The sequence below is a fragment of the Pseudophryne corroboree genome, chromosome 8, assembly GCF_028390025.1.
Source record: "Pseudophryne corroboree isolate aPseCor3 chromosome 8, aPseCor3.hap2, whole genome shotgun sequence".
NCBI lineage: Eukaryota > Metazoa > Chordata > Amphibia > Anura > Myobatrachidae > Pseudophryne > Pseudophryne corroboree.
In genome coordinates, this window is record NC_086451.1 from 135521644 (window position 1) to 135543161 (window position 21518).

Here is a 21518-nt window from a genome sequence, read left to right on the forward strand (position 1 = left end):
GCCGCCGTCCCCCTCGTAGAGCCAGAAGACAGAAGCCGGCGGATGAAGCAAGAAGACGTCAAAATCGGCGGCAGAAGACTCCTGTATTCACATGAGGTAGCACACAGCACTGCAGCTGTGCGCCATTGCGCCCACACTAACCCACACACTCCGGTCACTGTAGGGTGCAGGGCGCAGGGGGGGGGGCACCCTGGGCAGCAATTGAGTACCTCCTGGCAAAAGCAGCATATATACAGCTGGGCACTGTATATATGCATTAGCCCCCGCCATTTTTTACACCAAATCGCGGGACACTAGCCCGCCGCTGAGGGGGCGGGGCTTCTTTCTCAGCACTCACCAGCGCCATTTTCTCTCCACAGCTCCGCTGAGAGGAAGCTCCCCAGGCTCTCCCCTGCAGACTCACGGTAGAAAGAGGGTAAAAAGAGGGGGGGGCACATAAATTTAGCGCAATAATCATATATACAGCAGCTACTGGGTAAACACTAAGTTACTGTGTGATTCCTGGGTCATATAGCGCTGGGGTGTGTGCTGGCATACTCTCTCTCTGTCTCTCCAAAGGGCCTTGTGGGGGTCCTGTCCTCATATGGAGCATTCCCTGTGTGTGTGGTGTGTCGGTACGCTTGTGTCGACATGTTTGACGAGGAGGGCTATGTGGAGGCAGATCAGGTGCAGATGAATGAAGTGTCCCCGCCGACTGCGCCGACACCTGATTGGATGGATATGTGGAAGGTGTTAAATGATAATGTAAACTCCTTGCATAAAAGGTTGGATAAAGCTGAAGCCTTGGGACAGTCAGGGTCTCAGCCCATGCCTGATCCTACAGCGCAGAGGCCGTCAGGGTCTCAGAAGCGCCCACTATCCCATATTATTGACACAGATATCGACATGGATTCTGACTCCAGTGTCGATGGCGATGATGCAAAATTGCAGCCTAAAATGGCTAAAGCCATCCGCTACATGATTGTAGCTATGAAGGATGTATTGCACATATCAGAGGTAAACCCTGTCCCTGACAAGAGGGTTTATATGTGTGGGGAGAAAAAGCAAGAGGTGACTTTTCCCCCTTCACATGAGTTAAATGAGTTATGTGAAAAAGCTTGGGATTCTCCTGATAGGAAAGTGCTGATTTCCAAAAGGTTACTTATGGTGTACCCCTTCCCGCCAACGGACAGGATGCGCTGGGAATCCTCCCCTAGGGTAGACAAAGCTCTGACACGCTTATCTAAGAAGGTGGCCCTGCCGTCACAGGATACGGCCTCCCTAAAGGATCCTGCGGATAGGAAGCAGGAAGGTATCCTGAAATCTGTTTAGACACATTCAGGTACCATACTGCGGCCGGCAATTGCGTCGGCCTGGATGTGTAGTGCTGTAGCAGCATGGACAGATACATTGTCTGAGGAACTGGATACCTTGGACAAGGATACTATTTTACTGACCCTGGGGCATATAAAAGACGCTGTCCTATATATGAGGGATGCCCAGAGGGACATTTGCCTACTGGGCTCTAGAATAAATGCAATGTCTATTTTCTGCCAGAAGGGTCCTGTGGACTCGGCAATGGACAGGCGATGCCGACTCTAAAAAGCACATGGAGGTTTTACCCTACAAGGGTGAGGAATTGTTTGGGGACGGTCTCTCGGACCTAGTTTCCACAGCTACAGCTGGGAAGTCAAATTTTTTGCCATATATTCCCTCACAGCCTAAGAAAGCACCGTATTACCAAATGCAGTCCTTTCGATCACAAAAAGGCAAGAAAGTCAGAGGTGCGTCCTTTCTTGCCAGGGGCAGGGGTAGAGGAAAGAAGCTGCACCATACAGCTAGTTCCCAGGAACAGAAGTCCTCCCCGTCTTCCACTAAATCCACCGCATGACGCTGGGGCTCCACAGGTGGAGCCGGGAGCGGTGGGGGCGCGTCTCCAAAAATTCAGCCACCAGTGGGTTCGCTCACAGGTGGATCCCTGGGCTATACAGATTGTGTCTCAGGGATACAAGCTGGAATTCGAAGTGATGCCCCCTCACCGTTACCTAAAATCAGCCCTGCCTGCTTCCCCCATAGAAAGGGAAGTAGTGTTAGCGGCAATTCACAAATGATATCTCCAGCAGGTGGTGGTACAGGTTCCCCTCCCTCAACAGGGAAGGGGTTACTATTCCACAATGTTTGTGGTTCAGAAACTGGAAGGTTCGGTCAGACCCATATTGAATTTAAAATCCCTGAACATTTACCTGAAAAGGTTCAAGTTCAAGATGGAATCGCTCAGAGCGGTCATTGCAAGCCTGGAAGAGGGGGATTTTATGGTGTCTCTGGACATAAAGGATGCTTACCTGCATGTCCCCATTTATCCACCTCATCAGGAGTACCTCAGATTTGTGGTACGGGACTGTCATTACCAATTCCAGACGTTGCCGTTTGGTCTTTCCACGGCACCGAGAATGTTTACCAAGGTAATGGCGGAAATGATGGTGCTCCTTCAAAAGCAGGGTGTCACAGTTATCCCATACTTGGACGATCTCCTCATAAAGGCGAGGTCCAGAGAGCAGTTGCTGATCAGCGTAGCACACTCTCAGAAAGTGTTGCAACAGCACGGCTGGATTTTGAATATTCCAAAGTCGCAGCTGATCCCTACGACTCGTCTGCCCTTGCTAGGCATGATTCTGGACACGGACCAGAAAAAGGTGTTTCTCCCGGCGGAGAAGTCTCAGGAGCCTCGTGACTCTGGTCAGAGAACTCTTAAAACCAAAACAGGTGTCGGTGCATCACTGCACGCGAGTCCTGGGAAAGATGGTGGCGTCATACGAAGCCATTCCCTTCGGCAGGTTCCATGCGAGGACCTTTCAGTAGGATCTGTTGGACAAGTGGTCCGGATCGCATCTTCAGATGCATCGGCTGATCACCCTATCCCCCAGGGCCAGGGTGTCTCTTCTGTGGTGGCTGCAGAGTGCTCACCTTCTCGAGGGCCGCAGGTTCGGCATACAGGACTGGGTCCTGGTGACCACGGATGCAAGCCTCCGAGGGTGGGGGGCAGTCACTCAGGGAAGAAACTTCCTGGGGCTGTGGTCAAGTCAGGAGGCTTGTCTGCACATCAATATCCTGGAACTAAGGGCCATATACAACGCCCTGAGTCAAGCGGAGCCTCTGCTTCGCAACCAACCGGTGCTGATTCAGTCAGACAACATCACCGCAGTGGCTCATGTAAACCGCCAGGGCGGCACAAGAAGCAGGGTGGCGATGGCAGAAGCCACCAGAATTCTTCGCTGGGCGGAGAATCACGTGCAAGCACGGTCAGCAGTGTTCATTCCGGGAGTGGACAACTGGGAAGCAGACTTCCTCAGCAGGCACGACCTCCACCCGGGAGAGTGGGGACTTCATCAAGAAGTCTTCACACAGATTACAAATCGATGGGAGCTGCCACAGGTGGACATGATGGCATCCCGCCTCAACAAAAAGCTACAAACGTATTGCACCAGGTCAAGAGACCCTCAGGCGATAGCTGTGGACGCACTAGTAACACCGTGGGTGTTCCAGTCGGTCTATGTGTTTCCTCCTCTTCCTCTCATACCCAAGGTGCTGAGAATCGTAAGAAAAAGAGGAGTGAGAACAATACTCATTGTTCCGGATTGGCCAAGAAGGACTTGGTACCCGGAACTGCAAGAAATGCTCACAGAGGACCCATGGCCTCTGCCGCTCAGACAGGATCTGTTGCAACAGGGGCCCTGTCTGTTCCAAGACTTACCGTGGCTGCGTTTGACGGCATGGCGGTTGAACGCCGGATCCTAGCAGAGAAAGGCATTCCGGATGAAGTTATTCCTACGCTGATAAAGGCTAGGAAGGACGTGACAGCAAAACATTATCACCGTATATGGCGAAAATGTTGCTTGGTGTGAGGCCAGGAGGGCCCCTACAGAGGAATTCCAGCTGGGCCGGTTCCTGCACTTCCTACAGTCAGGAGTGACTATGGGCTTAAAATTAGGGTCCATAAAGGTCCAGATTTCGGCCCTATCCATTTTCTTTCAAAATGAACTGGCTTCGCTTCCTGAAGTTCAGACGTTTGTAAAGGGAGTGCTGCATATTCAGCCCCCTGGCACCTTGGGATCTTAACGTGGTGTTGAGTTTCCTGAAATCTCACTGGTTTGAGCCACTTAAGACCGTGGAGCTAAAATATCTCACGTGGAAAGTGGTCATGCTATTGGCCTTCGCTTCAGCTAGGCGTGTGTCAGAATTGGCGGCTTTGTCATGTAAAAGCCCCTATCTGGTTTTCCATATGGACAGGGCAGAATTACGGACTCGTCCGCAATTTCTGCCGAAATTGGTGTCATCTTTTCATTTGAACCAACTTATTGTGGTGCCTGCGGCTACTCGTGACTTGGAGGACTCCAAGTTGCTTTATGTAGTCAGGGCTTTGAAGATTTATGTAGCCAGGACGGCTGGAGTCAGGAAAACTGACTCGCTGTTTATCCTGTATGCATCCAACAAGCTGGGTGCTCCTGCTTCAAAGCAGACTATTGCTCGCTGGATCTGTAACACGATTCAGCAGGCTCATTCTGCGGCTGGTTTGCCGCATCCAAAATCAGTGAAAGCCCATTCCACAAGGAAAGTGGGCTCTTCTTGGGCGGCTGCCCGAGGGGTCTCGGCATTACAACTTTGCAGAGCAGCTACTTGGTCGGGTTCAAACACCTTTGCTAAGTTCTATAAGTTTGATACCCTGGCTGAGGAGGACCTTGTGTTTGCCCATTCGGTGCTGCAGAGTCATCCGCACTCTCCCGCCCGTTTGGGAGCTTTGGTATAATCCCCATGGTCTCTACGGAGTCCCCAGCATCCACTAGGACGTTAGAGAAAATAAGATTTTACTCACCGGTAAATCTATTTCTCGTAGTCCGTAGTGGATGCTGGGCGCCCGTCCCAAGTGCGGACTTTCTGCAATACGTGTATATAGTTATTGCTTAATAAAAGGGTTATGTTATGTTGGCATCTGTTGTTTGATGCTCTGTTGTTCATACTGTTAACTGGGTATGTTATCACGAGTTATACGGTGTGATTGGTGTGGCTGGTATGAGTCTTACCCTGGATTCCAAAATCCTTTCCTTGTAATGTCAGCTCTTCCGGGCACAGTTTCCTTAACTGAGGTCTAGAGGAGGGGCATAGAGGGAGGAGCCAGTGCACACTAGTAGTACTAATTCTTTCTTAGAGTGCCCAGTCTCCTGCGGAGCCAGTCTATTCCCCATGGTCCTTACGGAGTCCCCAGCATCCACTACGGACTACGAGAAATAGATTTACCGGTGAGTAAAATCTTGTTTTTTCTCTTACGTCCTAGAGGATGCTGGGAACTCCGTAAGGACCATGGGGATAGACGGGCTCCACGGGAGACATGGGCACTTTAAGAAAGACTTAAGGTATGGGTGTGCACTGGCTCCTCCCTCTATGGCCCTCCTCCAGACCTCAGTTTACTACTGTGCCCAGAGGAGACTGGGTGCATTACAGGGAGCTCTCCTGAGTTTCCTGAAAGAAAGTATTTTGTTAGGTTTTTTATTTTCAGGGAGCCTGCTGGCAACAGACTCCCTGCATCGTAGGACTGAGGAGAGAGAAGCAGACCTACTTCTGTGAGTTTTAAGGCTCTGCTTCTTAGGCTACTGGACACCATTAGCTCCAGAGGGAGTCTGAACACAAGTCTCACCCTGGAGTTCGTCCCGGAGCCGCGCCACTGTCCTCCTCACAGAGCCGGAAGATAGAAGCCGGGTGAGTATGAGAAGAAAGAAGACTTCAGTGGCGGCAGAAGACTTCAGATCTTCACTGAGGTAACGCACAGCAGTTAAGCTGTGCGCCATTGCTCCCACACAGCACACACAAACGGCAGTCACTGTAAGGGTGCAGGGCGCAGGGGGGGCGCCCTGGGCAGCAATATAACCTCATTTTCTGGCAAAAGTAGATATATACAGCTAGACACTGTATAAAGAGCCCCCGCCAGTTTTTTTATATATTTTAGCGGGACAGAAGCCCGCCGCTGAGGGGGCGGGGCTTCTTCCTCAGCACTCACCAGCGCCATTTTCTCCACAGCACAGCGCTGAGAGGAAGCTCCCCGGACTCTCCCCTGCTTATCCACAGTGAAAGAGGGTTTTAAAGAAGGGGGGGGGGGGGGGGGCACATAATTTGGCGCAAAAATATAGATTACAGCGTAATCTGGGTAAATATATTGTGTGTGGTTTTTTCCTGGGTCATATAGCGCTGGGTGTGTGCTGGCATACTCTCTCTCTGTCTCTCCAAAGGGCCTTGTGGGGGAACTGTCTTCAGATAAGAGGATTCCCTGAGTGTGTGGTGTGTCGGTACGCGTGTGTCGGCATCTCTGAGGTAAAAGGCTTTCATAGGGAGGAGGTGGAGTTAATGACTGTGGTGTCTCCGTCGGCAACACCGACACCTGACTGGTTGGATATGTGGAATGTTTTAGTGCTAATGTGAATTTATTAGTCTAGGGAATGTACAGGCGTCAAACCCTGCCTTTCCCCTATGTCACAGGGACCTCCGGGGTCTCAAAAGTGCCCACTATCCAAAATAGTAGACACTGACGCCGACACGGATTCTGACTCCAGTGTCGACTACGATGATGCAAAGTTACAGCCAGAATTGGCAAATATTCAATATATGATTATTGTAATAAAAGAGGTTTTGCATATCACAGAGAAACCCCCTGTCCCTGACACGAGGGTACACGTGTATAGGGTAAAGAAACCTGAGGTAACCTTTCCCCCATCTCATGAACGAGTTATTGAAAAGGCTTGGGAATCTCCAGACAAGAAACTGCAGATTCCCAAAAGGATTCTTAGGGTGTATCCTTTCCTGACTAAGGACAGAATACGGTGAGAATCTTCCCCAAGGGGGGAAAAAAGCGTGGACACGCTTATCCAAAAGAGTAAGCTGCCATCCCAAGATATGTGTACCCTCAGGGATCCTGCTGATCGCAAACAGCAGGCTACCTTAAAGTCCATTTACACACATTTTAGTACTTTACTCAGACCGGCAATAGTGTCGGCTGGAGTTTGTAGCGCTGTAGCAGCGTGGATAGGTACCTTATCGACGGAAATTGATACCCTGGATAAGGGTACCATTTTATTGACCCGGGGTCATATTAACGATGCTGTCTTATATGAGAGATGCTCAAAGAGACATTGGCCTACTGGGTTCTAGAATCAACGCTATGTCGATTTCTGCTAGACTAGTCCTATGGACCCGGCAATGGACAAGTGATGCCGACTCAAAGAGGCATATGGAGGTTTTACCTTACAAGGGTGAGGAATTGTTTGGGGAAGGTCTCTCGGACCTGGTCTCCACAGCTACAGCTGGTAAATCAAAATTTTTGCCTTATATTCCCTCACAGCCTAAGAAAGCACCACATTATCATGCAGTCCTTTCGGTCACAAGAAACAAGAGAGTACGAGGTGCGTTCTTTCTTGCCAGAGGTAAGGGCAGAGGGAAAAAGCTGCACAACACAGCTAGTTCCCAGGAACAGAAGTCCTCCCCGGCCTCTACAAAATCCACCGCATGACGCTGGGGCTCCGTTAAGGGAGTCCGCCCCAGTGGGGGCACGTCTTCGAATTTTCAGCCACATCTGGGTTCACTCACAGGTGGATCCCTGGGCAATAGAAATTGTTTCTCAGGGTTACAAGCTGGAATTCGAAGAGGTGCCTCCTCGACGGTTTTTCAAATCGGCCCTGCTGACTTCTTCCCCAGAAAGGGAGATAGTGGTAAATGCAATTCACAAATTGTATCTTCAACAGGTGGTGGTCAAGGTTCCCCTACTTCAACAAGGGAGGGGATATTACTCAACCCTGTTTGTAGTCCCGAAACCGACGGTTCGGTCAGACCCATTTTAAATTTAAAATCACTGAACCTATACTTGAAAAGGTTCAAGTTCAAGATGGAATCGCTCAGGGCGGTCATCGCCAGCCTGGAAGGGGGGGATTTTATGGTATCTCTGGACATAAAGGATGCGTACCTTCATGTTCCCATATATCCACCTCATCAGGCGTACCTGAGATTTGCGGTACAGGATTGTCATTACCAATTTCAGACGTTGCCGTTTGGGCTTTCCACGGCCCCGAGAATTTTCACCAAGGTAATGGCGGAAATGATGGTGCTCCTTCGCAAGCAGGGTGTCACAATTATCCCGTACTTGGACGATCTCCGCATAAAAGCGAGATCACGAGAGCAGTTACTGAACAGCGTGTCACTTTCACTGAAGGTGTTACAGCAACACGGCTGGATTCTCAATATCCCGAAGTCGCAGCTGGTTCCTACGACTCGTATGATCTTCTTGGGCATGATTCTGGATACGGACCAGAAAAGGGTTTATCTTCCAACGGAAAAGGCTCAAGAACTCATGACTCTGGTCAGGAACCTATTGAAACCAAAACAGGTGTCAGTGCATCACTGCACTCGAGTCCTGGGAAAGATGGTTCCTACTGGATAAGTGGTCCGGGTCACATCTACAGATGCATCAGTTGATCACACTGTCCCCCAGGGCCAGGGTATCTTTCCAGTGGTGGCTGCAGAGTGCTCACCTTCTAGAGGGCCGCAGGTTCGGCATTCAGGACTGGGTTCTGGTGACCACGGACGCGAGTCTCCGAGGTTGGGGAGCAGTCACACAAGGAAGAAACTTCCAGGGTCTTTGGTCAAGTCAAGAGACTTGTCTTCACATCAACGTCCTGGAGCTGAGGGCCATATACAACGCCCTTCATCAAGCTGAGTCCTTGCTTCGCGACTTACCAGTTCTGATCCAGTCAGACAACATCACTGCAGTGGCTCATGTAAACCGCCGGGGCGGCACAAGGAGCAGAATGGCAATGGCGGAAGCCACCAGGATTCTTCGCTGGGCGGAAAATCATGTAAGCGCACTGTCAGCAGTGTTCATTCCGGGAGTGGACAACTGGGACGCAGATTTCCTCAGCAGACACTACCTGCATCCAGGAGAGTGGGGACTTCAGCAGGAAGTCTTCGCGCAGATTGCAAGTCAGTGGGGACTGCCCAGATAGACATGATGGCGTCCCGCCTCAACAAAAAGCTGTAGAGGTATTGCGCCAGGTCAAGAGACCCTCAGGCGGTAGCTGGGGACGCCCTAGTGACACCGTGGGTGTTCCAGTCGGTCTATGTGTTTCCTCCTCTTCCTCTCATCCCAAAGGTGTTGAGAATAATAAGAAAAAGAGGAGTACAGACAATTCTCATTGTTCCAGATTGGACACGAAGGGCCTGGTATCCGGATCTGCAGGAGATGCTCACAGAAGATCCGTGGCCTCTTCCTCTATGACAGGACCTGTTGCAACAAGGGCCCTGTCTGTTCCAAGACTTACCGCGGCTGCGTTTGACGGCATGGCGGTTGAACGCCGGATCCTAGCGGAAAAGGGCATTCCGGATTAGGTCATTCCTACTCTGATAAAGGCTAGGAAGGACGTGACAGCTAAACATTATCACCGTATATGGCGAAAATATGTTTCTTGGTGGGAGGCCAGGATTGCTCCTACGGAAGAATTCCATCTGGGCCGTTTCCTTCACTTCCTACAAACTGGAGTGAATTCGGGCCTAAAATTAGGCTCCATTAAGGTTCAGATTTCGGCCTTATACATTTTCTTTCAAAAAGAATTGGCTTCTCTCCCACAAGTACAGACTTTTGTGAAGGGATTGCTGCATATTCAGCCTCCTTTTGTACCTCCAGTGGCGCCTTGGGACCTTAACGTGGTGTTGAGTTTACTTAAGTCGCACTGGTTTGAACCACTTAAAACAGTGGAGTTAAAATATCTCACTTGGAAAGTGGTCATGTTGTTAGCCTTGGCTTCGGCTAGGCGAGTGTCGAAATTGGCGGCTTTGTCTCATAAAAGCCCCTATCTATTTTTCCATATGGATAGAGCGGAATTGCGGACCCGTCCTCAATTTTTGCCTAAGGTGGTGTCGTCTTTTCATATGAACCAACCTATTGTGGTGCCTGTGGCTACACGAGACTTGGAGGATTCCGAGTCCTTTGATGTGGTCAGGGCTTAGAAAATTTACGTGGCCAGAACGGCTAGAGTCAGAAAAACAGAAGCACTGTTTGTCCTGTAGGCAGCCAACAAGGTTGGCGCTCCTGCTTCAAAGCAGACTATTGCTCGCTGGATCTGTAACACGATTCAGCAGGCACATGCGATGGCTGGATTGCAGTTACCAAAATCGGTCAAGGCCCATTCCACTAGGAAGGTGGGCTCGTCTTGGGCGGCTGCCCGAGGGGTCTCGGCACTACAGCTGTGCCGAGCTGTTACTTGGTCGGGTTCAAACACATTTGCAAAGTTCTATAAGTTTGATACCCTGGCTGAGGAGGACCTCCTGTTTGCTCAATCTGTGCTGCAGAGTCATCCGCACTCTCCCGCCCGCTTGGGAGCTTTGGTATAATCCCCATGGTCCTTACGGAGTCCCCAGCATCCCCTAGGACGTAAGAGAAAATAAGATTTTAAACCTACCGGTAAATATTTTTCTCGTAGTCCGTAGAGGATGCTGGGCGTCCGTCCCAAGTGCGGACTACTTCTGCAAGACTTGTATATAGTTTTGCTTACATAAGGGTTATGTTATAGTTTTCATCGGTCTCCGACTGTTGCTATGTTGTTTTTTCATACTGTTAACTGGTTAGTTTATACACAAGTTATACGGTGTGAATGGTGTGGGCTGGTATGAATCTTGCCCTTGGTTTAACAAAAATCCTTTCCTCGTACTGTCTGTCTCCTCTGGGCACAGTTTCTCTAACTGAGGTCTGGAGGAGGGGCATAGAGGGAGGAGCCAGTGCACACCCATACCTAAAGTCTTTCTTAAAGTGCCCATGTCTCCTGCTGAGCCAGTCTATCCCCATGGTCCTTACGGAGTCCCCAGCATCCTCTACGGACTACGAGAAAATGATTTACCGGTAGGTTTAAAATCTTATTTTCTCTTACGTACTAGAGGATGCTGGAGTCCACATTAGTACCATAGGGGTATAGACGGGTCCACTTTTACCTTCTAGTTACTCCTACCAACTCATACCACCAGAACCATCCCTTACATTCTCTACATTTGAGGTCCATGCCATACGCCTCTTCCAACCAGTCCATCTTAGAGTAGCTGTCATTTACCGCCCCCCTGGCACTGCTTCCAAATTCATCTACAACTTTGCTTCCTGGCTTCCTCACTTCCTCTCTTCAGACATTCCCACCATTATCCTAGGCGATTTCAACATCCCTATTGACATCCCCACACAATCCCCTGCCTCTAAACTCCTTAACCTCACCTCTTCACTTGGTCTCTCCCAGTGGACCTCCTCACCCTCCCATGTGAATGGGAGCTCACTGGATCTGGTCTTCACTCACCGCTGTGATATTTCTGATTTTTCCAACTCCCCATTTCCCCTCTCTGACCACCACCTGCTCTCCTTTAACCTATCTCTCTCGACTTCCCCATCTCTACCTCCTAAGGCTACCATCACTAAGCGTAACATTGGAGCTATTGACACCACATTCCTTTCCTCCCTGTTCGACTCACTTTTCTCTCCTATTCTCTCTCATGCACTGAACAAGCCACTTCCACATACAATGCTTCCCTTACTTCTGCTCTTGACTCTGTTGCTCCACCATCCACTATTCACCCTCGCAAATTAACACCTCAACCCTGGCACACCAAATGCACCAGATATCTGCAAAAATGCTCACGTACTGCTGAGCGACACTGGAGGAAATCACGCTTTAAGGCAGACTTCCTCCATTTCAAACTTATGCTCTCATCCTTCAGTGCTGCCCTTTCTCTTGCTAAACAGTCATACTTCAAGAACCTCATCTCCTCCCAGTCTTCCAACCCCCGGCGCCTCTTTGCCACTCTCAACTCACTCCTCTGCCCACCTCCACCTCATCTCCCTTCCTCACTCTCTGCTCTTGACTTTGCCACTTACTTCACATCCAAAATTGACTCCATACGTCAGGACATCACATCAGACCATCAGTAACCAGCCTTCTCCCATCCCTTACCAACCCTCCCCATCCCTCGCACCAACTCTGTCATCTTTCTCCCATGCATCTGGAGAGGAAGTCATGGCCCTCATTCGTTCCTGTCCCCTCACCACCTTCCCACTTGACCCTATCCCCTCCCGCCTCCTCTGCTACCTCTCTCCTTCTGCTTGTTCCCATCTTTCCCACCTTCTCAATCTCTCCCTCTCATCAGGCACTGTCCCCTCTGCCTTCAAGCATGCACTCATCTCTCCTATTCTTAAAAAACCTACCCTTGATCCAAACACTCTCTCCAACTACCGACCCATCTCTCTCCTCCCTTTTGCCTCCAAACTCCTTGAGCGTATTGTCTACAACCGCCTTACTTCCTTTCTTTCCTCCCACTCACTGCTTGAACTATTCCAGTCTGGCTTCCGTCCTCTCCACTCCACTGAAACTGCCCTTACAAAAGTATGCAATGACCTCCATGCTGCTAAATCTAAGGGACACTACTTATTCTACTTGATCTCTCTGCTGCTTTTGACACTGTGGGCCATCCTCTCCTACTGCAGATCCTTCACTCCATTGGTCTGCGTGACACTGCCCTCTCTTGGTTGTCGTCCTACCTTTCTGACCGCTCATTCTCCGTCTCCTCTCATGACTCCACCTCCCCCTCACTTCCACTAACTGTAGGGGTACCCCAAGGTTCTGTCCTTGGTCCTCTTCTCTTCTCTGTCTATACACCCTCACTAGGTACGCTCATTAGTTCTTTTGGTTTCCAATATCATCTCTATGCTGATGACACTCAAATCTATCTTTCCTCTCCAGACCTCTCCCCTGCTCTCCTCACTCGTATCTCCAACTGTCTCTCTGCTACCTCTTCCTGGATGTCCCAGCGCTTTCTTAAACTTAACATGTCTAAGACCGAGCTGATCATCTTCCCTCCCTCCCGCATAACCTCACCTCCTACAATCTCATTATCTATTGATGGCACTATCATCTCCTCTACCCCCCAAGTGCGCTGTCTTGGAATAATCCTTGACTTCTCCCTCAAACCACACATTCAGCACCTCTCACAAACCTGCCGTTTTCATCTAAAAAATATTTCCAGGATCAGACCCTTTCTGACCCAGGATGCTACTAAGACTCTTATCCACTCACTGGTCATCTCCAGACTGGACTACTGTAATCTCCTCCTGACTGGCATTCCTGACAAATACCTCTCTCCACTCCAATCTATCCTCAATGCTGCTGCCCGGCTCATTTTCCTCACTAAACGCACTACATCCACCTCTCCTCTCTTACTAGACCTTCACTGGCTCCCCTTCCCTTTCAGAATCCATTTCAAGCTTCTCACACTTGCTTACAAAACCCTCACCCACTCCTCTCCCATCTACATCTCTAACCTTATCTTGCTTTACACTCCCACCCGTCCTCTTCGCTCTGCTAATGCACGCCGACTCTCCTGCCTACGGATTACTTCCTCCCACTCCTACCTCCAAGATTTTTCACGTGCTGCACCACTTCTCTGGAATTCCCTACCTCTTCCCCTCATACTCTCCACCTCTCTACAAAACTTCAAACGGGCTCTCAAGACCCACTTCTTCACCAAACCTAGCCAAATCTCATCCTAAACCTCTGTTCCACGCTCTCTATGTACCCCATCTGTCTCACCCCTGTCTGTCTCCCCCCTCCCCTTTAGAATGTAAGCTCTCACGAGCAGGGCCCTCTTCCCTCATGTGCTTACCCTTTTCTTACTTTAATAATCTTCATCTGCACCACATCCAGCAGTCTTCTGCCACCTGATACTTATTCCAGTGTCATCTGCTGATGTAGCTATGTTTATTTACCCTGTACTTGTCGTATATTGTCGTCAACTGTAAGTTGCTGTTTTCATGTTTGATTATTTGTTTATGTACTCTGTAATTGGGCGCTGCGGAACCCTTGTGGCGCCATATAAATAAAGGATAATAATAAAATAATAACTAGGAGCCATGGGCATTTTAAGAGTATAATAGTGTGGGCTGACTCTTCCCTCTATGCCCCGCATATCAGACCTACCAGTTTAGAAATTGTGCCCGGTGGAGCAGTTTTGTTATTGCTGGCAAAAGCCTCCCTGCTTCGTGGCACTTAAGGGGGAGTAGGATCCAACCCTCTGAGGTTAATGGCCCCTATCTCCGCAGACGGGACATTGAGCTCCCTGAGGGTGTTGATCGCAAGCCCCCGAGGCAACCGCTCGCTCCTGCAGCACTGTCGCCAGCCCCTAACAGAGCCCCGAAGACGTCTGTGGTGAGTTGGACACCGGCGCCCCAACAAGCGGGTAGCCGGTGAGAATGGTGGCATCAGGGTGGGAGCGCAGCGCTAATGCTGCGCTCCGGAGGGCTCAGAGGTACAGTGTGCGGCGCTGTGAGGGGCACCCTGGGCCAGCACAAACACGGGTGATGGGGATATACTGCGGGGGAAGGCATCCCTTGCTAAAGGGGTGCAGCTAATGATTGAGGCCATTCAGGACGTTTTACACATTATTGACAAGGTACCTGAACAGGTCGAGGAGGCTTGCTTTACAGACAATAAGAAAGTCTCCCTTGCCTTCCATGCGTCTAGGGAATTAAACTCATTATTTGAGAAATCCTGGGAAAACTCGGAGAAAAAATTCCGTATCACAAAGAGTTCTAGTTTTTCCTTTCCCTGAAGAGGATAGGAAAAAGTGGGAAAACCCTCCTATAGTAGACGCTTCTGTTTCTAGATTATCTAAAAAGGTGGTTTTACTTGTCCCTGGGTCTGCCACTTTGAAAGAACCGGCAGACCGCAAGATTGAGACAACGCTCAAATCCATATACACTGCTTCAGGCGTGGCGCTTAGGCCCACTATTGCTTGTGCGTGGATTTCTAAAGCCATAGTAAAGTGGTCAGGCAATGTCTTCCAATGGTCTGCGGATGCGGAATCCAAGAAGAGTGTGGAGAACCTGCCCTTCACAGGTCAGGCTCTATTTGGGTAAGTTTTGGATGCCTGGATCTCCACGGCAACCGCGGGTAAGTCAACCTTTCTTCCCTCAGCCACTCCGACGCCGAAAAAATAATTCTCTGCGTCTACAATGCAGTCCTTTCAGACTGCCAAGGTTAAACAGTCTAAGTCCCCTTCCACCTTCTTCAGAGGTTGTCAGGGAAAATCCAGAAAACCTGCACCGGCAGATTCCCAGGAACAGAAGCCTGGTTCAGTTTTCTCAAAATCCTCAGCATGACGGTGGACTTCCCAGCCTGGAGATCGGGCAGGTGGTAGCACATCTAAGAAATTTCAGCCAGGTCTGGGTGTTCTCAGGCCTGGACCCCTGGGTACAAGATATTGTATCCCAGGGGTACAGACTGGAGTTTCAAGAGCTCCCACCTCACAGATTTTTCAAATCAGGCTTACCAGCTTTGCTGACAGAAGGGGCTATCTTACTGGAAGCCATTCAAAAATTGGAAAGGCAAATGTCGTTCCAGTTCTGCCTCATTTGGATAACAAGGGTTACTACTCAAACCTTTTTGTGGTGCCGAAGCCAGACTTTTCGGTCAGACAAATATTGAACCTCAAATCATTAAATCCATATTTGAGGGAATTCAAGATGGTTTCTCTGAGAGTGGTGATCTCAGGTCTGGAGGAGGGGGAATTCCTGGTATCCTTAGATATCAAGGATGCATACCTTCACATTAATTTTTGTTCACCACACCAGGCTTATCTCAGGTTTGCGCTGTTGGACTGTCACGATCAGTTCCAGGCGCTGCCATTCGGCCTATCCACGGCACCGAGGGTGTTCACCAAAGTAATGGCAGAGATGATGCTTCTACTCCGCAAGCAGGGAGTCCATATCTGGACGATCTGCTGATAAACGCATCGTCCAGAGGGAAGTTTGTTGCAGTCCATTGTTCTCACAACGCGACTGCTCCGGGGTCATGGATGGATCCTGAATCTTCCAAAGTTACATGTGGAGCCGACAAGGAGATTGTCTCTCCTAGGGATGATCCTCGACATGGAAGTGCAGAGGGTATTTCGACCACTGGAGAAAGCGTTGGTGATACAAAAGATGGTTCAGGATGTCTTGAAACCTACCCGGGTATCGGTTCATCAGTGCATTCGTCTTCTGGGGAAGATGGTTGCCTCCTACGAGGCTCTACAGTACGGAGGATTTAATGCACAGTCCTTCCAACTGGATCTTCTGGACAAGTGGTCGGGATCCCAACCTACACATGCACCAGAGGATACGTCTGTCGCTGAAAGCCAGGATTTCACTCCTATGGTGGCTGCAAATACCTCACCTTCTCGAGGGCCGCAGGTTCGGGATTCAGAACTGGATCCTTCTAACCACGGATGCAAGTATGAGGTTGGGGCGCGGTACCCCAAGGGGAAAACTTCCAAGGAAGGTGGTCAAGTCTGGAATCCATCCTTCCAATAAACATTCTGGAACTGAGAGCCGTATTCAATGGCCTTCTACAAGCGGCACATCTTCTGCAGGGTCAGGCCATTCAGGTGCAGTCGGACAGTGGAACGACTGGCCTACATCAACCGACAAGGCGGAACAAAGAGCAGAGCTGCAATGACAGAGGTAACACGAATCCTCCTCTGGGCAGAAAGACACGCAATGGCGCTGTCGGCGATCTTCATTCCAGGAGTGGATAACTGGGAAGCGGACTTACTCAGCAGACACGATCTCCATCCAGGAGAGTGGGGACTCCACCCAGAGGTGTTCGCAGAGGTGACAAGTCTTTTGGGCATGCCTCACATAGACATGATGGCCTCCCGCCTCAACAAGAAGCATTGCTGGTACTGTTTCAGGTCGAGAGACCCACAGGCAGTGGCAGTGGACGCACTGGTGACTCCATGGATCTTCCAATCGGTGTATGTTTTCCCTCCACTTCCACTCATCCCAAGGATTCTAAAACTTATATAAAAAAAAACAAGAGTTCGGGCAATCCTCATTGCTCCGGACTGGTAAAGAAGGGCTTGGTACGCGGATCTTCTGGAGTTACTGCTGGAAGATCCATGGCCTCTTCCTCTTCGGTAGGACCTTCTGCAACAGGGGCCGTTCGTTTATCAAGACTTACCACGGCTACGTTTGACAGCATGGAGGTTGAACGCCAGATCTTAGCTCGGAAAGGCATTCCGAAAAAGGTTATTCCTACCCTGATCCAGACTAGAAAAGGAGTAACGTCTAAACTTTACCATCGCATTTGGAAAAAATATCTGTCTTGGTGTGAATCCAAGAAGTTTCCTACGGTGGATTTTCAACTTGGGCGGTTTCTCCTCTTCCTGCAAACAGGTGTGGATGTGGGCCTACGTTTGGGCTCCATAAAAGTCTAGATTTCGGCCTTGTCCATTTTCTTCCAGAAACAGTTGGCTTCCCTCCCTGGGGTTCAGACTTTCTTGAAAGGGGTGCTGCACATCCAGCCTCCCTTTGTGCCTCCTACGGTACCTTGAGATCTTAACGTGGTGTTGCAGTTCCTGCAATCAGATTGGTTCGAGCCTTTACAGGAGGTTGAGGTCAAGTTTAAGTTTCTCACTTGGAAGGCGGTCACACTGTTGGCATTAGCATCTGCTAGGCGTGTATCTGAATTGGGGGCTTTGTCCTGCAAAAGCCCCTACTTTAATTTTCCATGAAGATAGAGCTGAGCTCAGGACGCGTCAGCAATTTCTTCCGAAGGTTGTCTGCTTTTCATATCAACCAACCTATTGTGGTGCCAGTGGCTACTGACTCCTCAATTACCTCAAAGGGCTTTGAAGATTTATGTGTAGAGAACTTCTCGTCGCAGAAAGTCGGACTCTGTTTGTCAGTTATGATCCCAACAAGATTGGGTGTCCTGCTTCTAAGCAGACGATTTCTCGCTGGATCAGGTATGCTATCCAGCATGCTTATTCTGCGGCAGGCTTGCCGTGTCCAAAATCTGTTAAGGCCCACTCTACTCGGAAGGTGGGTTCTTCCTGGGTGACTGCCCGGGGTGTCTTGGCTTTACAGCTTAGCCGAGCTGTAAAGGGTCAGAGTCTAACACGTTTGCTCAGTTCTACAAGTTCGATACTTTGGCCTCTGAAGACCTAAAGTTTGGTCAATCAGTTCTGCAGGAGCCCCCGCGCTCTCCCTCCCGTACTGGGAGCTTTGGTACATCCCCATGGTACTAATGTGGACCCCAGCATCCTCTAGGACATAAGAGAAAATAGGATTTTAATTACCTACCGGTAAATCCTTTTCTCATAGTCCGTAGAGGATGCTGGGCGCCCACCCAGCGCTTCGTTTCCTGCAGTAGTTACTTGGTTCAGTACTGCCTTGTTCATTGGTTATGTACTGCATTGTTACTTGGTTAAGTATTGCTGTTCAGCTGTTGCTGACTTGTTCCAGCTGGTTAGCTTGGTTTGCCTTATGTGTGAGCTGGTGTGAATCTCACCACTATGTGTATATTTCCTTCTCTCAAAGTATGTCCGTCTCCTCAGGCACAGTTTCTAGACTGGGTCTGGTAGGAGGGGCATAGAGGGAGGAGCCAGCCCACACTATTAAACTACTAAAGTGCCAATGGTTCCTAGTGGACCAGTCTATACCCCTATGGTACTAATGTGGACCCCAGCATCCTCTATGGACTACCAGAAAAGGATTTACCGGTAGGTAATTAAAATCCTTTTTATTTATTTTTTATTTTTTTATTATATATATTTTTATGTAACTGTTTATTTTTATTTATTTTTTGCGGGGGGGGGGGGGGGGCTGACTATTTTGTTAGTCTAGGTCCCACAATTTCTGAGGGTAGCCCTGCAATTCTCCATAAATGAGCAACAACACAAACTAAAGAAATATTGGCATATCATGTTTTATAGGGAAGTGAACAAGTAACTTATAAAATGTGAACATTTATTAGGATTTTGAAAGTCACCTGAACCTATATAAGGGATTATTATATGAAGAAACATCATGCATATTGAACTCATAATTTGTTTCTCTTCGTACAGGGCAAATACTGGGATGAATACATAGATTCTCTCTACAATAAAGGACTTTGTGGTCTTAAACTGTTCATAGAAAGTAGTGTGAATCGAGTCAGCTCTAAAAAGAAACAGGAGGATGAGCTCCCGTCACAGTCTTCACACGTATAATGATTCTGTGTAACACTACCAATCTGAGCTATACACGGACCTGAACCGATGGAGTAAACATTTTTTGTTCCCAAAGTCTTAGCTTTTTTTTTTTTTTTTTGTGGTTGCGTGCAGAGATGGTTCAATGCTGCATTAGTTTGTGATGCATATATTGTTTCCCAGTGTACAAACAAGTTGTTCATCTTCCTGTAAACCCTGTTATGTTTAAGATTTCTTTAGATTAAGTATTACAAATCTGTATTATACAGGGAAGGCAATCATTTTATGGGCAGAAGCAATAAGCAAAGATTGCACGCCTTCCCCCTAGGAACCACTGTAGGCCTTATACTGTATGTGGTATGGATAGTCTGCTTATTCATAATTCAGCCAACAAAATCATTACCTTATCTGTGCGCTCCTTAATATATGAGCAAATTTAATTTTTCTAAATAGTTTTTTTTTTTTTTCACAAAAGCAGATTTGTTGCTGTTGCATATGTTTTATTTAGACCTGTACAAGAAGTAAAATGTCTGTTTTTTGTGAATAATAAATGCTTTGAGCATTTTCATATAACCAATAGTACACTTGGTTTGTTTTTCTTTGAATTATTTTTTTTCTAAAAACAAATAATGGTAAAAATTTAATAAGACATTCACAATTAAATATAAGATTATATATTTGACACATAATTATAAAGTAAGTTGTGAAGTGTTTCCCAACACTGCTGACTACTTATAATCCCTTTCACAGCGCAATAATAACCCGGTATGGACCCAGCATATTGCCGGGTCGACACGTGTCGCTGTGCAATGTGGAAGGACCCATGGAGAATTCCCGGGTCACCAGACCCAGTGTTTCAACCCGGGTAATAAAGAGAGTTATTCCCGGGTTGAGTACCGGGTCCGTGGCAGCGTGAACATATTCTCGGGTCGATGGGAACTGTTCACTACATAGGGAGAGGCGGTGCCCCCCTTCCCTGCTGCTATGGTGTTAGGGTCCAATGCTGGATCCCACCAATGCTGGATCCCACCTGGGAATTGGAAACAGGTCCTTCCCGGGTGGGATCCGGCATTGGAGATGTGAAAGGGGTATTATGGACAAAGAATCCTTTTTGCGATTCAGTACTCCAGATCACAGGAGATTTAAATAGTGAGCCCCAGCAAGCTTGGGGGGACATGTACTAAGTGGTGCTAAAAGTGGAGAAGTGCCCCATGGCAACCAATCAGCATTGACGTAACATTTAAAATGTGCATACTATAAACGTATAAAGAGCAGCTGATTGGTTGCCATGGGCAACTTCTCCACTGGCTCACTTCTCCGCTTTTAACACTGCTTAGTACATGTCCCCTTTAATGTCTGTTGTCCCCAGTTGTGTGCAACAAATGTATGTTTGTTTTTAAGACCCCAACGACCCTGACATACTGTACATTATAAGAGGCAGGAAAAGGTTGACAATCCCTGGAAGGTATAGTTCAGGTCTCTTTAATGGGCGGAGTAGGGAGAGTTTAGTTGTGCAAATCTACCTAGTGCAGAGGATCCAAGTGGTGTTGCATTATGTGTGTACAGGTGGTGGTATGGGGTGGTAGTCATGTGACCGCCGGTCAGCTTACCGACAGTCACATGACCTCCTCCACGAGCCCGACGGCTCACTTTCCCGATGGTTGGCATGCCGACCAACAGGGACTATTTCCACTCGTGGGTGTCCACGACACCCATAGAGTGGGAATAGAACCCGTGGCGACCGCAGGACGCCACTGATCCCGCAGCGTGGCGAGCGCAGCGAGCCCGCAAGGGGCTTGCTGCACTCGCCCCTCCCCGCCGGGATCCCGGCGTCGGTATGCTGCCGGGATCCCGGCGTCGGTAAGCTGACCGGCGGTCAGGAGACCGCCGGTCAGCCATTCTACACCCGGTGGTATGGTAGAGAAAGTGTACACACTAGTGGGTGACCTTAAACTAGGAGATCAGCCTGGTTCTTAACCCGTGAGATGGTTTATGGAAGTAGTAATGTGAATGTACAGCCATACACACAGTTATGCATACACAGATAAGTAGCATGGAGCGGAGCTTGTGCTGAACATACAGATCACTGTAACTGTATCTGAGTATTGGAGCAAGCGGTACCATGCAGTCTATGGTGGCTCTCTAGCATTATTGGCAGTGATCGCAGGCTCTCTGTGCTCTAACACAGTGACAAGATGGCACCATGAATGTGCAGTAGGTGGTTCAGTGGCCAACATTGAGTATCCGCAGCAGCGCTCTTCTACTCCAACAGGTAGCACTGGTGTATCATCCATATGCATTTCCAAAAGGGAAAAGGGTGTGGTAGACATGGTAAGCAGATCTCTTGAAAATTTGAAAAGCTGGCATGGCAGTGCGAAGTGTGACTCCTGCTGCCGATGTCATAAGGACGAGTCGGCACATGAGAAGGAGCAGCTGGACAGACTACTGCCAAAGCCTGCAATATGGAGATG

At 48.9% G+C, this 21518-nt stretch overlaps 1 protein-coding gene across 1 annotated transcript in view; it reads left to right on the top strand.

The window, feature by feature from the left end:
* CENPI (centromere protein I) overlaps positions 1–19626 on the top strand; it is a 526595-nt gene extending 506969 nt beyond the window's left edge. Inside the window, exon 21 of the mRNA XM_063936944.1 lies at positions 18925–19626. Within this exon, the coding sequence (XP_063793014.1) occupies positions 18925–19068 (144 nt within the window). The 3' untranslated portion in view covers positions 19069–19626. The remainder of the gene's footprint in view (positions 1–18924) is intronic.
* The last annotated feature ends 1892 nt before the right edge of the window (positions 19627–21518 follow it).